General features: G+C 45.6%; 1 protein-coding gene and 1 pseudogene across 1 annotated transcript in view; one reads left to right on the plus strand and one right to left on the minus strand.

The window, feature by feature from the left end:
* LOC139536157 (helicase ARIP4-like) overlaps positions 1-3,836 on the plus strand; it is a 28,096-nt gene extending 24,260 nt beyond the window's left edge. The window contains exon 22 of the mRNA XM_071336396.1: positions 188-3,836. Within this exon, the coding sequence (XP_071192497.1) occupies positions 188-1,182 (995 nt within the window). The 3' untranslated portion in view covers positions 1,183-3,836. The remainder of the gene's footprint in view (positions 1-187) is intronic.
* A 5,654-nt stretch (positions 3,837-9,490) lies between these two features.
* LOC139535298 (transmembrane reductase CYB561D2-like) lies at positions 9,491-11,739 on the minus strand (annotated as a pseudogene).
* Between the last annotated feature and the right edge of the window lie 2,629 nt (positions 11,740-14,368).

Genomic DNA, 14,368 nt, shown 5'->3' on the forward strand with positions numbered 1-14,368 from the left:
TACTTTACATTACATGATGAGGAATCCATGTGACAGGATATGACAAAACAAAGTGACTTGGTGTTCAGACTACATAGCTAACCAGAGAGGACCTAGTACGGAGCCCTGCGGGACACCTGTGGTGAGACAAGATCAACATGCTCAGTTATGGGAATAATGACTCTTTTTACCCTCTTCTTTGCCGCAGGTTCCCAGGCTTCCCTGCTCCACGCCATCGGTAACGGCTGTTTGTCTCCCATGGAGCGCCAGCGGCTGAGCCCCGACAGCGCATCGCGTCCCTCCACCCCCGAGAGCCCCGAGATTCTCAGAGAGCTCAGCCGCTACGCCGTCAACGTGGATACCGTCGCCATGGGCAATGAGCTGCCGTCGCCGTCGGACATGGTTACAGGGGATGGAGAGGGAGGGAGCAGAACGCAGCAGTACAGTCAGAACACGGAGTCGGACCTCAGTCGGCAGCTCAGAGAGGACATCGGAATGAGCATCAGCGAGGCTCTGCGATGCTCCAAACGCAAGATGGCCGCAGCAGCGGGTGGACACAAGCAGGCGGGGGGCAAACGCAGCTCATCTGCAACCGGGTTCCCGGGTCTCTCCCTGGGTAGTGGAGGGCTCAGCTTCCCCCCCCTGAACCAGGCCCTGCTGGGGGGACACATGAGCCACCCGATGCTGATGGGAGGCAGCTCCTCATCCCCGTTCCTCCAGTCAGCAGGACAGACTCTGGGAGACCTGCAGACCATGTTCCCCTCGGCAGGGGCGGATCTCCTCAGCCATGCCTCCTCAGCCACAGGAAACAATGGTCACCTCCCCTCATCCTCCACCTCCTCCTTGTCCTCCACCTCTTTCTCCTCCACCATTAACACCATGCCCATGTCCTCGGCCTCAACATCCTCCTCCTCCTCCACCCTTCCCCCCTTCCTGATGAACCCCAGCGTGACTGGTCTGCTGTCCCCAGGCTTCCCTCTGAACTACAGTCAGTCCCTGCTGCCTGAGCCCACGATGTACCCCAACACCCTGGGAGGAGGCCCGGCCAGCACTGGAGGAAGCTCCAGCTTCCTCTCCCACTTCCCCTCATCCCCCTCCAGCCTCCTGGGTGCAGCGCTCAGCCAGCCCGACTCCCACCACCTAGCCATGGAGAACGGTGGCAGCAGCTCGGACGATGATGTCATTGAGGTGACAGGACAATGAGCATTCTTAAACTCTGACAACCCCCCACCCCAGCTCTAACATGGCTAACCTTCATAGCCCCCCCTACACACACACACACACAGACTCTCCCATGAGCGAATGAGTGAGAGAGAATGAGTTGTACCTCATGTGCTTACCAAGACAGAGTAACAAATCCTTATGCTGAATATCTTACTGAAGAAGAGACTGAAGATTTGCCCGAGCCCCTGAGGTTGGTGAGGCTGAGCACTGGAGACCATGGATGGGAATGGATTGACATTTTGTTGAGAGGGACCAGTTGAGATGAACATGGGGCTTCCAAGCACTCCCTCTCCGGCTATATCTTCTAGCATTGCCCGCCATCCCCTTATTAGACCCCCATGACGATCTCTGAGGCCAGTCAGGACACTGTCTGATCTGAGCTCACATCAGATGGAACTATGTAATCATCTGTTGGACCGTTTGCATAAAAAAAAAAAAAAAGTGCTTTTAGAGTCGTTAGCTGTTTGCTAGATATTGTAGCGTCCCTCTGTTGGAAAGGATGACAAGACAATACAGTATATGTGACCTGGATGTTTTGATTCTACTAATATTCTAAACTGATCTTGTTGATATTTTGTAAATGGTGGTTATAATCATTAGTTGTTTATACAGAGAGTTCAGACTGGGCCAGGGTTGAGTTAAAAGTTCAAGGGGAAGGGTTGGATAGAGAGACAGTATGTTCTTATGATCAAGTTGTCATAATGACGGCAACGCCCTTAGCTTGGTTGCCGAGGCGGCCATTTGAGTTACTTTTAGTTCAAAGAGAGACCTTAAAAGGTCAAATGAATGTACATCCATGTCAGCCTTTTGATAACACGGGGGGCTGACCTGGGTGGGTTCGGACAATGTGTTCTCATTCGTTCGTTTAGCCTTAAACGACACTAAGGGGTCTTTTTCTTGAATCTTAGCATTTACACCTTTAGTACACCCTTTCCCCCTCGTAACAACTTCAGACAGAACTACTGAGCATCCAGACAGGTTGGTGTCCAACTCAAGGGACAGGCTCCACTAGCTCTAGTTTGAGCATTACGTGCAGCTTGCCAACACTCTGCAAGCTGCACGTAACACCCTGGACCAGAGCTATAAAAACACTAAGACACTTGCACTATACAAATAGGGATATGGATCATATACAGTCACAAACGGTTTATAGTTCTGGGCCCATATTTATCAAGTGTCTCATAGTATGAGTGCTGATCTAGAATCAGGTCCTCTTGTCCATCTAATGTTTTCATTATGATCAAAAAGGCTAAACTAACCCTAGATCGGCACTCCTTCTCTGAGACGCTTTTATGAATACAGGCCCTTAAAGCATCCATTGGAGCCATAGGTTTACTCTGTAGCATGACTGGGTGTATACCTGCAGAAGGCGACAAACCCACAACCATTTAGCTACAGTAGTTAACAATGACTACAGTAACCCACCATGGACTGTGGCCATTTGTGTGGCATAGTTAAGCCAGCCCGTTGTGTTGGTATGAATGGATTGATGGCCTTACCCAATGAGAAGCAAGCAGCACACAGGAGTAGCCTGTCTGAGGTAGCTAGGTGTATCCCTGACCGCACGGCAGACAGACAGTCCGTGTAAGTAGCTTCTCTCAGTAGTGTATCTCTGTAGCTCTACAGTGCTTTGGGTCTGTCTGTACTGGTCTGTGCTGTTCTGTGGTTGGTTGATACGTTTTTCTTTCTGTGATGTCATCTCAAAATCATAACATGAGGGGAATGGATCGGGCCTCCAGGTTATTTTTCTCCACTGGAATTGTACATGGAACTCAAGTTGGACTACAGGAGCCAGGATAAATGTCTGATATATATATATATATATATATTACCCACGTTTGTGTGGAGTTTCAGTTTAGTCTCAACTCCCTATTCCACCTATTGGACTATAAAAGAATGGGGGATTCCACCACACGCCCCTCACAACCTCAACTCTACCCACCCACTACTGCTTACTTACCTGTCCTTATCCTTACAGCCTGTTTCTATTCGATCATGTATGTTGGATGTTTTCCTCCACCTCACCTCGCAACCTCCTTAACCTTTTTCTAGTTGGCCCGGTCTTGTGTCCATCAAATGATTCAGCCAATCATCCCAGTCCTTTTAAGAGAGATGATTATTTCCTTGGAGGAAGAAGCCCCATCCTCCCTCCCAATCAAAATTGTTTTACTGTGCTTCTTTTTGTTTGTTTTAAGTGTCATCATGAGGAAAACTCCGTATCCATATGTAATTTTTAGTTTTATTTAGTAGCAATGTTCTTTTTTTAACATCTTGATGTTGGCTCGCCTCTACTAGTTTGTCCTTTTATTTCAATGTATGAATTTACCAAAATTATTTATTTATAATGATCTAAATGAATTCATCTGTCTTTTTTTTGTACATTATGCTCTCGTTTTTTATTCTCTTTTTATCCACATTGATCTTTTCACCAGTGTCTGTGAAAGAGCAGACCAGTGTCTGTGAAAGAGCAGACCAGTGTCTGTGAAAGAGCAGACCAGTGTCGCAAACTGACTGTGTGAGATCAGAAGTCAGTCACCACATGTATCCAGCATAGAGGCGGGCATAAAATGACGACTGTGTTACTTTGTTAATATTATTTTAACAGTGAATAAAACACTTATCTTGCGTTATTACATCATTTTGATTGTGTATTACACTGACGTGGTGCTCTTTGCTCAGATGTTTTTTGAACATATATTCACATGGAAACACAAACCAATATGCTAAATGTATTTTTATTGAAATTGCAAGAATTATGTTCAGCTCAACCTTCAATTGCACTCTTGCAGCTGGGAATCTGTGAAGGATAATGGATTTGGATATGATGAAAAATGATGCGTATGTCCTTATAGTAAGACAGATGCGGGAGTTACAGATAGGATGGAAGCAAATACTGCACAGCTTTTTGACACATTGCAGTCAGTGTACCACATCAGTAAATATGACATCTTACGTATTTGGCTGTGATTTCATACCTGAGTGTTAAAACTAGTACAATATTAGCAGATTGGAGAAAATAAATGAATCGCAAGAAATGTGCATTGGTCCATTCAAGCCTAAAGGCAATGCAAAGAAAACAAAGCAGCAACATCAGTAACGAGCTGGTCACATGACACCATAAAATATTAACATTATCAACAACCAATATCACCACTTCCTGAGTTTTAGACACAAAACCGGCTTTCCTTTTCTCCTTGGCTCTCAGATACAAAATACTACTTTACATTACTAAATACTTCCAAAGACATCCCTCCGCTGGCCACCCAAAAGAACCGTGAAGGAGATGACGGACTGAGGCCTGTCATGAAAAAAACATCCCCAAAAAGGCAGATGATCGGTAGCAATAGCGCTCTCTCATGGACGCTTTGTGTTCCACATATGAAGTTAGTAAGTATACACTACTGTGTAATTCTCTGCCATACAACACTTTTCTACTAGGCCATGCTGACATGTGCTATCCAATTCTATCCTTATTGGTGATTCCATACCACTTCTTTGCTGAAAGTAAAGTTAACACACAATTTGAAACAATTATTAAACTATTAAATGCTCTTCCACTTTGACATTAAAACTAGTTCAGGAGTAGATGTGACAAAATCAAAGTTGCACCAATGTAAGCCACCGATTCTTTTGGGCATTAGGCAGAATGCATGTTGGTCCTCCAAAGAGCTCTACAGTAAAGCTTATATTAATGCTTTAAAGGACAAGTTCACCCATTTTTACAGGTGGCCTTATTTTCACTCTTTCTGTGCTTGTAGTTGATCCCCCAAACCGTTTTTAATATTTTGTTTCGTTACAGAGAAAATTGGTTGTCACATTTAGCTGAGTCATCACTTGCTATGGACTACAATGCATCATGAAAATATGTCTAAGCATGTTATAAACAGTAGCGGTGTGTGGGTAAAAGCACTGGGGAACCCAAGCCAGAAGGAAATGCCATAATTGCGTTGTTTTCTTTATAACCTGTTCATTTGTCTTGCCACTGTGATAAATAGGCCTAAGGCTGGGACAATAAGAAGACAGTGGCAGAATAAATTGAACCGCACCTTTTTTTCCATCACAAAACCGGAGAGCTACCTAGGTCCGGTAAAGTCCACAAAGCATATTGCATGTAACAGTTACATGACATACAGCAAGCAAGTTAATATTTACAATTTCAGACTACTAAAACAATTATTAATTTATAACCATGTAGAGTTACCGCAAGTCGTAAAGAAAACAGGAGCTGCCTCCACTATTCCAGCACCATTTCAACTTCAACATTTCAACATCAAATCCCCTATGCTCACAGTGACAACTAAAAGATACAACCAAAAAATTGTCCAATCAACATAAACTAAATATGATGTGGCTGTCCATGGTTCTGATTTCTCTCCGTATGTGTGCGTGCGTGCAAGTAGAAAACACGTTGACCCTACTTGTGGAGAAACGCCAATGTCAGCCTCCTCTCTTTCATGTTAACGAAACAGTCTATGACTCTGGCATACAGTACACACTTTTAGTTGTTGACCTAGGCTACCTGACTAAAATGCTTGCTCTCTAGTCTAACTTCCTTTCATGGGCAACAATGAACCAAATTGCAACCAATTACCTTCAGAAGTCACATAATTAGTTAAATAAAGTCTACCTGTGTGCAATCTAAATGTCATATGATCTGTCACATGATCTTAGTATATATACACCTGTTCTGAAAGGCCCCAGAGTCTGAAACACGACTAAGCAAGGGGCACCACCAAGCGAGCGGCACCATGAAGACCAAGGAGCTCTCCAAACAGGCCAGGGACAAAGTTGTGGAGAAGTACAGATCAGGGTTGGGTTATAAAAAAATATCAGAAACTTTGAACATCCCACGGAGCACCATTAAATCCATTATTAAAAAATGGAAAGAATATGGCACCACAACAAAACTGCCAAGAGAGGGCCGCCCACCAAAACTCACAGACCAGGCAAGGAGGGCATTAATCAGAGAGGCAACAAAGAGCCCAATGATAACCTTGAAGGAGCTGCAAAGCTCCACAGTGGAGATTGGAGTCTATCCATAGGACCACTTTAAGCCATACACTCCACGGAGCTGGGCTTTACGGAAAAGTGGCCAGAAAAAAACCCATTGCTTAAAGAAAGAAATAAGCAAACACGTTTGGTGTTTGCCAAAAGGCATGTGAGAGACTCCCCAAACACATGGAAGAAGGTACTCTGGTCAGATTAAACTAAAATGTTGCTTTTTGGCCATCAAGGAAAACGCTATGTCTGGTGCAAACTCAACACCTCTCATCACCCAGGGAACACCATCCCCACAGTGAAGCATGGTGGTGGCAGCATCATGCTGTGGGGATGTTTTTCTCCAGATCTCTCCAGATGAAATCTCGCGTCTTGTGACGGCCGGCCGCCCAACAACCTGCCCGCTTGACCCTATCCCCTCCTCTCTTCTCCAGACCATTTCCGGAGACCTTCTCCCTTACCTCACCTCGCTCATCAACTCATCCTTGACCGCTGGCTACGTCCCTTCCGTCTTCAAGAGAGCGAGAGTTGCACCCCTTCTGAAAAAACCTACACTCGATCCCTCCGATGTCAATAACTACAGACCAGTATCCCTTCTTTCTTTTCTCTCCAAAACTCTTGAACGTGCCGTCCTTGGCCAGCTCTCCTGCTATCTCTCTCAGAATGACCTTCTTGATCCAAATCAGTCAGGTTTCAAGACTAGTCATTCAACTGAGACTGCTCTTCTCTGTGTCACGGAGGCGCTCCGCATTGCTAAAGCTAACTCTCTCTCCTCTGCTCTCATCCTTCTAGACCTATCGGCTGCCTTTGATACTGTGAACCATCAGATCCTCCTCTCCACCCTCTCCGAGCTGGGCATCTCCGGCAAGGTCCACGCTTGGATTGCGTCCTACCTGACAGGTCGCTCCTACCAGGTGGCGTGGCGAGAATCTGTCTCCGCACCACGTGCTCTCACCACTGGTGTCCCCCAGGGCTCTGTTCTAGGCCCTCTCCTATTCTCGCTATACACCAAGTCACTTGGCTCTGTCATATCCTCACATGGTCTCTCCTATCATTGCTATGCAGACGACACACAATTAATCTTCTCCTTTCCCCCCTCTGATAACCAGGTGGTGAATCGCATCTCTGCATGTCTGGCAGACATATCAGTGTGGATGACGGATCACCACCTCAAGCTGAACCTCGGTAAGACGGAGCTGCTCTTCCTCCCGGGGAAGGACTGCCCGTTCCATGATCTCGCCATCACGGTTGACAACTCCATTGTGTCCTCCTCCCAGAGTGCTAAGAACCTTGGCGTGATCCTGGACAACACCCTGTCGTTCTCAACTAACATCAAGGCGGTGACCCGTTCCTGTAGGTTCATGCTCTACAACATTCGCAGAGTACGACCCTGCCTCACGCAGGAAGCGGCGCAGGTCCTAATCCAGGCACTTGTCATCTCCCGTCTGGATTACTGCAACTCGCTGTTGGCTGGGCTCCCTGCCTGTGCCATTAAACCCCTACAACTCATCCAGAACGCCGCAGCCCGTCTGGTGTTCAACTTTCCCAAGTTCTCTCACGTCACCCCGCTCCTCCGCTCTCTCCACTGGCTTCCAGTTGAAGCTCGCATCCGCTACAAGACCATGGTGCTTGCCTACGGAGCTGTGAGGGGAACGGCACCTCCGTACCTTCAGGCTCTGATCAGGCCCTACACCCAAACAAGGGCACTGCGTTCATCCACCTCTGGCCTGCTCGCCTCCCTACCTCTGAGGAAGTACAGTTCCCGCTCAGCCCAGTCAAAACTGTTCGCTGCTCTGGCACCCCAATGGTGGAACAAACTCCCTCACGACGCCAGGTCAGCGGAGTCAATCACCACCTTCCGGAGACACCTGAAACCCCACCTCTTTAAGGAATACCTAGGATAGGATAGGTATTCCCCCCCCCTTAAAAGAGTTAGATGCACTATTGTAAAGTGGTTGTTCCACTGGATATCATAAGGTGAATGCACCAATTTGTAAGTCGCTCTGGATAAGAGCGTCTGCTAGATGACTTAAATGTAAAAATGTAAATGTAATGTTTTTCATCGGCAGGGACTGGGAAACTGGTCAGAATTGAAGGAATGATGGATGGAGCAAAATACAGGGAAATTCTTGAGGGAAACCTGTTTCAGTCTTCCAGAGGTTTGAGACTGGGACGGAGGTTCACCTTCCAGCAGGACAATAACCCTAAGAATACTGCTAAAGCAACACTCGAGTGGTTTAAGGGGAAACATTTAAATGTCTTAGAATGGCCTAGTCAAAGCCCAGACCTCAATCCAATTGAGAATCTGTGGTATGACTTAAAGATTGCTGTACACCAGCGGAACCCATCCAACTTGAAGGAGCTGGAGCAGTTTTGCCTTGAAGAATGGGCAAAATTCCAGTGGCTAGATGTGACAAGCTTATAGAGACATACCCCAAGAGACTTGCAGCTGTAATTGCTGCAAAAGGTGGCTCTACAAAGTATTGACTTTGGGGGGTGAATAGTTATGCACTCAGGTTTTCAGTTTTTTTGTCTTATTAATATTTTGCATCTTCAAAGTGGTAGACATGTTGTGTAAATCAAATGATACAAACCCCCATAAAATCTATTTTAATTCCAGGTTGTAAGGCAACAAAATAGGAAAAATTCCAAGGGGGTGAATACTTTCGCAAGCCACTGTACATGTTATTCAATCATTGCACCCACACTGCTCACGAGTGTCTGCGTAGCTGGGCTCTAAAATAGAATTTGGTGGTATTTGTTACGCTTGATGCGCTGCAAGTCCCGCCTCTCCCATCTCCTCATTGGTTTTTAGGAGCATATACCCACGTGGGTGATTGAAAGATGAACTGAGATCCACACTCCAGTGCAGTTGGTGGTGGTAATGCACCTTAACGTTGGGTTGCCAACTGCCATATAAAGTCCGAAGAAAGGAAGCCTGAAGGAGGAGAGATTACTAGAAACGAACTCGGTTTACCCTTTCATCTGTAGATTAATTGTCGGAGTAGAGGACCTTGTGCATTTCAGGTAAAATAACAACCCAATGTTTATATCCCAGGACAAATTAGCTAGCAACAGCAAGCTAGCTAGCTAAATTGCCATCAATGTTTAATGCTTTTTGACCTGTCCCCAAATTAATATAGTTGGTTCAGAGTTCGTTTTGATATTTCAACCTGAGTGTCCTGATCACATCTGGTGTGGGTGGACGAAATCAACATGCGTGCGAGCGGTCTGGTCAGTATGTAATAGTCCATGACTGTTTGTGAGCTTGATGTTGGCGATAGCCTGTTTAGGACACCAGTCGTTTCTTAGCCATGTAGGTATTGGACACCTGGCTCATGATGACCAGGGTGCTGACAGCAGAGTAGGGTGCCACCAGGTGTATCTTCCCACAGCGCCTGTAAACCACACAGAGCAGGTGCCCAGGAGCAGACTGGCACTGCCAAGCAGATAGGTGATGAGGCCGGATGCTGCGTAGCGCTTCAGCCTAGCCAGGGACCAGCCCTTAGCCAGAGAGTAGTAGAGGAGGAGCAGAGCTGCCAGAGTCTGCACCCCAACAACACATACCGTCCCCAGGCCCACCAGGCCATGCCACAAGGTGAAGTGGGGTTTGCTGTTCAGGTACCAAGGTGGCACAGAGACACTGCAGGATCCAGAGGACACGCGTCTTGGTGGGGAAACTTCAGGATGGGAGAGCAGTGTGGAGAGAAGAGGTGCCATAGCCTCTGTCATGAAGAGGGAGAACTTAGAGAGGAAAGAGGGGAATCAAAATGAGATCGGAAGAGAACAGCAAGGAGGGTGGAGATCAGAGAATGGTCGAGGAAAAATGTATGTCACGCTTCTGTGACATTTGAGTGAGATTCATTTACAAACTACATTATGTACACACAGATGTGTCAACTTACTGCTAGGAAAGGGTGCCAAGAAAACAAACCTGAAAAACAGATAAAAAACCAAACCTATTGGGTTATTTAATCTCAATAGAAAATATTTCTAGTGGGTTAAGGTGAAACCCAGTAGCTATGTAACAGCATTGATTGGACCAGGGTGCTCTGCTGGTCCCAAGGTTGGGTTACTCACTTGTTCCATGCTTGGCCAGTATCCCACATGCTACTTTCCCATAACTGTCAATTCGAAGCTCTGATTCTGAGTTTCGCCACGGTTTCCTGCCTTTCCTTTGCGCACAAGATGGACAGGTAGAACTGTGCATGCGCATCTGACGTCAGTTCAACCCCATTTGAACCCACAGATAGGCCTCAATTTTTAAGGGGGAGTTGATAACTTTTTCCTAATAAGTGGAAAAATAATAATTATTTATTTTTGTACATTCATTGAAACCCATAGTAGAGAAAGTTAATTACAAAGTATTACACCAGTTTCTCACCAAATTCATTCTGTAAAGTGAAATAGGCTACATGAGAAAGCTGTTGCAACCCGTTATTGACAAGCAAGAGTAAAACTTAAGCAGTCCCAGCTGCAGCCTATCTAACATTAGTCGTTACACAATAGATGACAAGTTTAGCTAAATAATACAATTAACTACTGGGTCAATAATTGAATTACACAGATATGGTAAAAAGGGTAATTCATTGCGTGGAGTGTTTTATTCTCATCAACAGAGTCTGTGCGGCATTTCTTGATATTGAAATTCAAGCTATAGTGTGACGTGAACAGAATCACTATTATTCCTACTTTCTCATGTGCATTTTGGGAATTGTAGTTCCGATGAGCTGTTGAGTGAGTTCTAGATAGTCATTGGTTCCACGCTATTTCTTCCTTGACCAGACTCCATGAAGAAGGGTTAATTACTTAAATTTGCATTGTGAAACAGACTGTGAATTCCAATCGTTGATGAATAACCTCTATGGCACTAATATTGTCTTTATATTCAGAAGGAATAAAAGTAACAAGTAATTAAAGAGCAGCAGTAAAATAACAATAGTGAGACTATATACAGGGGGGTACCGGTACAGGGTCAATGTGCGGGGGCACCGGTTAGTTGAGGTAATATGTACATGTAGGTAGAGTTATTAAAGTGACTATGCATAGATGATAACAACAGAGAGTAGCAGCGGTGGTGTAAAAGGGGGGGGGGCAATGCAAATAGTCTGGGTAGCCATTTGATTATTGATTAGGTGTCCAGGAGTCTTATGGCTTGGGGGTAGAAGCTGTTTAGAAGCCTCTTGGACCTAGACTTGGCGTTCTTTTCAGTCTCCTGAGGGGGAATAGCTGTTGTCGTGCCCTCCTCACGACTGTCTTGGTGTGTTTGGACCATGATAGTTTGTTGTTGATGTGGACACCAAGGAACTTGAAGCTCTCAACCTGGTCCACTGCAGCCCCGTCAATGAGATTTGGGCTGTGCTCGGTCCTCTTTTTCCTGTAGTCCACAATCGTCTCCTTTGTTCTGGCACTACGCACTACCCTCTGTAGTGCCTTACGGTCGGAGGCCGAGCAGTTGCCATACCAGGCAATGATGCAACCAGTCAGGATGCTCTCGATGGTGCAGCTGTAGAAATTTTTGAGGAACTGAGGACTCATGCCAAATCTTTTCAGTCTCTTAAGGGGGAATAGGCTTTGTCGTGCCCTCTTCACGACTGTCTTGGTGTGTTTGGACCATGATAGTTTGTTGTTGATGTGGACACCAAGGAACTTGAAGCTCTCAACCTGCTCCACTACAGCCCCGTCGATGAGAATGGGAGCATGCTCGGTCCTCCTTTTCCTGTAGTCCACAATCATCTCCTTTGTCTTGATCAAATTGAGGGAGAGGTTGTTGTCCTGGCACCATACGGCCAGGTCTCTGACCTCCTCCCTATAGGCTGTCTCATCATTGTCGGTGATCAGGCCTACCACTGTTGTGTCATTTGCAATCTTAATGATGGTGTTGGAGTCGTGCCTGGCCATGCAGTCATGAGTGAACAGGGAGTACAGGAGGGGACTGGGCACGCACCCCTGAGGGGCCCCCGTGTTGAGGATTAGCGTGGCGGATGTGTTGTTACCTACCCTTACCACATGGGGCGGCACGTCAGGAAGTCCTGGATCCAGTTGCAGAGGGAGGTGTTTAGTCCCAGGGTACTGTGGTGTTGAATGCTGAGCTGTAGAAAATAAATAGCATTCTCACATAGGTGTTCCTTTTGTTCAGGTGTGAAAGCGCAGTGTGGAGTGCAATAGAGATTGCATCATCTGTGGATCTGTTGGGGTGCAAATTGGAGTGGGTCTAGGGTTTCCAGGATAATGGTGTTGATGTGAGCCATGATCAGCCTTTCAAAGCACTTCATGGCTACAGAGGTGAGTGCTACAGGTCGGTAATCATTTAGGCAGGTTACCTTAGTGTTCTTGGTCACAGGGACTATGGTGGTCTGCTTGAAACATGTTGGTATTACAGACTTAGACAGGGAGAGGTTGAAAATGCCAGTGAAGACACTTGCCAGTTGGTCAGCGCATGTTCGGAGTACATGTCCTGGTAATCCGTCTGGCCCAGCGGCCTTGTGAATGTTGACCTGTTTAAAGTTCTTACTCTGCTGCCAATGACTGGAACGAACTGCAAAAATCTCTGAAGCTGGAGACTCTTACCTCTCTCACTAGCTTTAAGCACCAGCTGTCAGAGCAGCTCACAGATCACTGCACCTGTACATAGCTCATCTGTAAATAGCCCATCCAATCTACCTCATCCCCATACTGTATTTAGTTATTTATCTTGCTCCTTTGCTCCCCACTATCTCTACTTGCACATTTATCTTCTGCACACCCTACCATTCCAGTGTTTAATTGCTATTGTCACACTCTGGCCTTAGTTATCTTTGTTTTCTTTATTATTTTAGTTAGGTCAGGGTGTGACATGGGGGATGTATGTGTTTTTTGTATTGTCTAGGGGTTTTTGTATGTTTATGGGGCAGTGTTCTGTCTAGGTGTTTGTATGTCTATGGTTGCCTAGATTGGTTCTCAATTAGAGACAGCTGTCTATCGTTGTCTCTGATTGGGAGCCATATTTAGGTAGCCATAGTCATTAGGTAGGTTGTGGGTGATTGTCTATGTCTTTACGTTAGTTGCTTGTGTATGCACTTTCGTTCTATAGCTTCACGGTCGTTTGTTGTTTTTGTATAGTTTGTCAGTGTTCGTTTCGTATTCGTCTTCAAATAAAAAGAAGATGTACTGTTATCACGCTGCGCCTTGGTCCTCCTCTCTTCATTGTTACGACGATCGTGACAGCTATATTGTAATTACTTCGCCACCATGGCCTATTTATTGCCTTACCTCTCTTATCCTACCTCATTTGCACATGCTGTATATAGATTTTTCTATTGTATTGTTGATTGTATGTTTGTTTATTCCATGTGTAACTCTGTGTTGTTGTATGTGTCGAATGGCTTTGCTTTATATTGGCCAGGTCGCAGTTGCAAATGAGAACTTGTTCTCAACTAGCCTACCTGGTTAAATAAAAGTTATATAAATAAACATCGGCTAAAGAGAGCATGATCACGCAGTCATCCGGAACAGCTGATGCTCTCATGCATGTTTCAGTGTTACTTGCCTCGAAGCGAGCATAGAAGTAATTTAGCTCTTCTGGTAGGCTCGTGTCATTGGGAAGCTCGCGGCTGGGCTTTCCTTTGTAGTCTGTAATAGTTTTCAAGTTTCGTTTTTTAAATATTTTTTAAATGTCTTCTCGCCTGAGTAGCCTCGTTTCACTGCCAAAAATAAAATTAAACCATCTAGTGTTCAGCAAAATAACAACACAATGTCAAATACAGGTAGCCTAGTCAAATAATTAACATCCAATCCCAATCCCAATCCCGTTACTCTCTCGCGGGAATTCCACTAACGGTCCGTATGTAGCCAAACGTAGCTGCTGCTCATTCCGTTTGCTCGACAAATGGGTAAATAAATGGTTAAAAAAAAGTAAGGCCCTTGTCCATAGAGACACATACCAGCTCTACTAGTAGTACTGTTACTACCAGCAGTACTACACCTGCACCTGTTGACGACACAAGTTGTTCTGCTTCCAGGAGCACATCCAATGCTAGCATCAGTAATTCTACATTTGTTGTTAGCCCAGCTAGCACGGACACTGACAGTTGTGAATCTGATGCAGCTGAAGAGCTACTGCCCCTTTACCCGGGAAAGCACCAAACAACAGACAGGGACGTTGGACCATCGAAGAGGCGCAAATATG

This window comes from Salvelinus alpinus, chromosome 12, assembly GCF_045679555.1.
Source record: "Salvelinus alpinus chromosome 12, SLU_Salpinus.1, whole genome shotgun sequence".
NCBI lineage: Eukaryota > Metazoa > Chordata > Actinopteri > Salmoniformes > Salmonidae > Salvelinus > Salvelinus alpinus.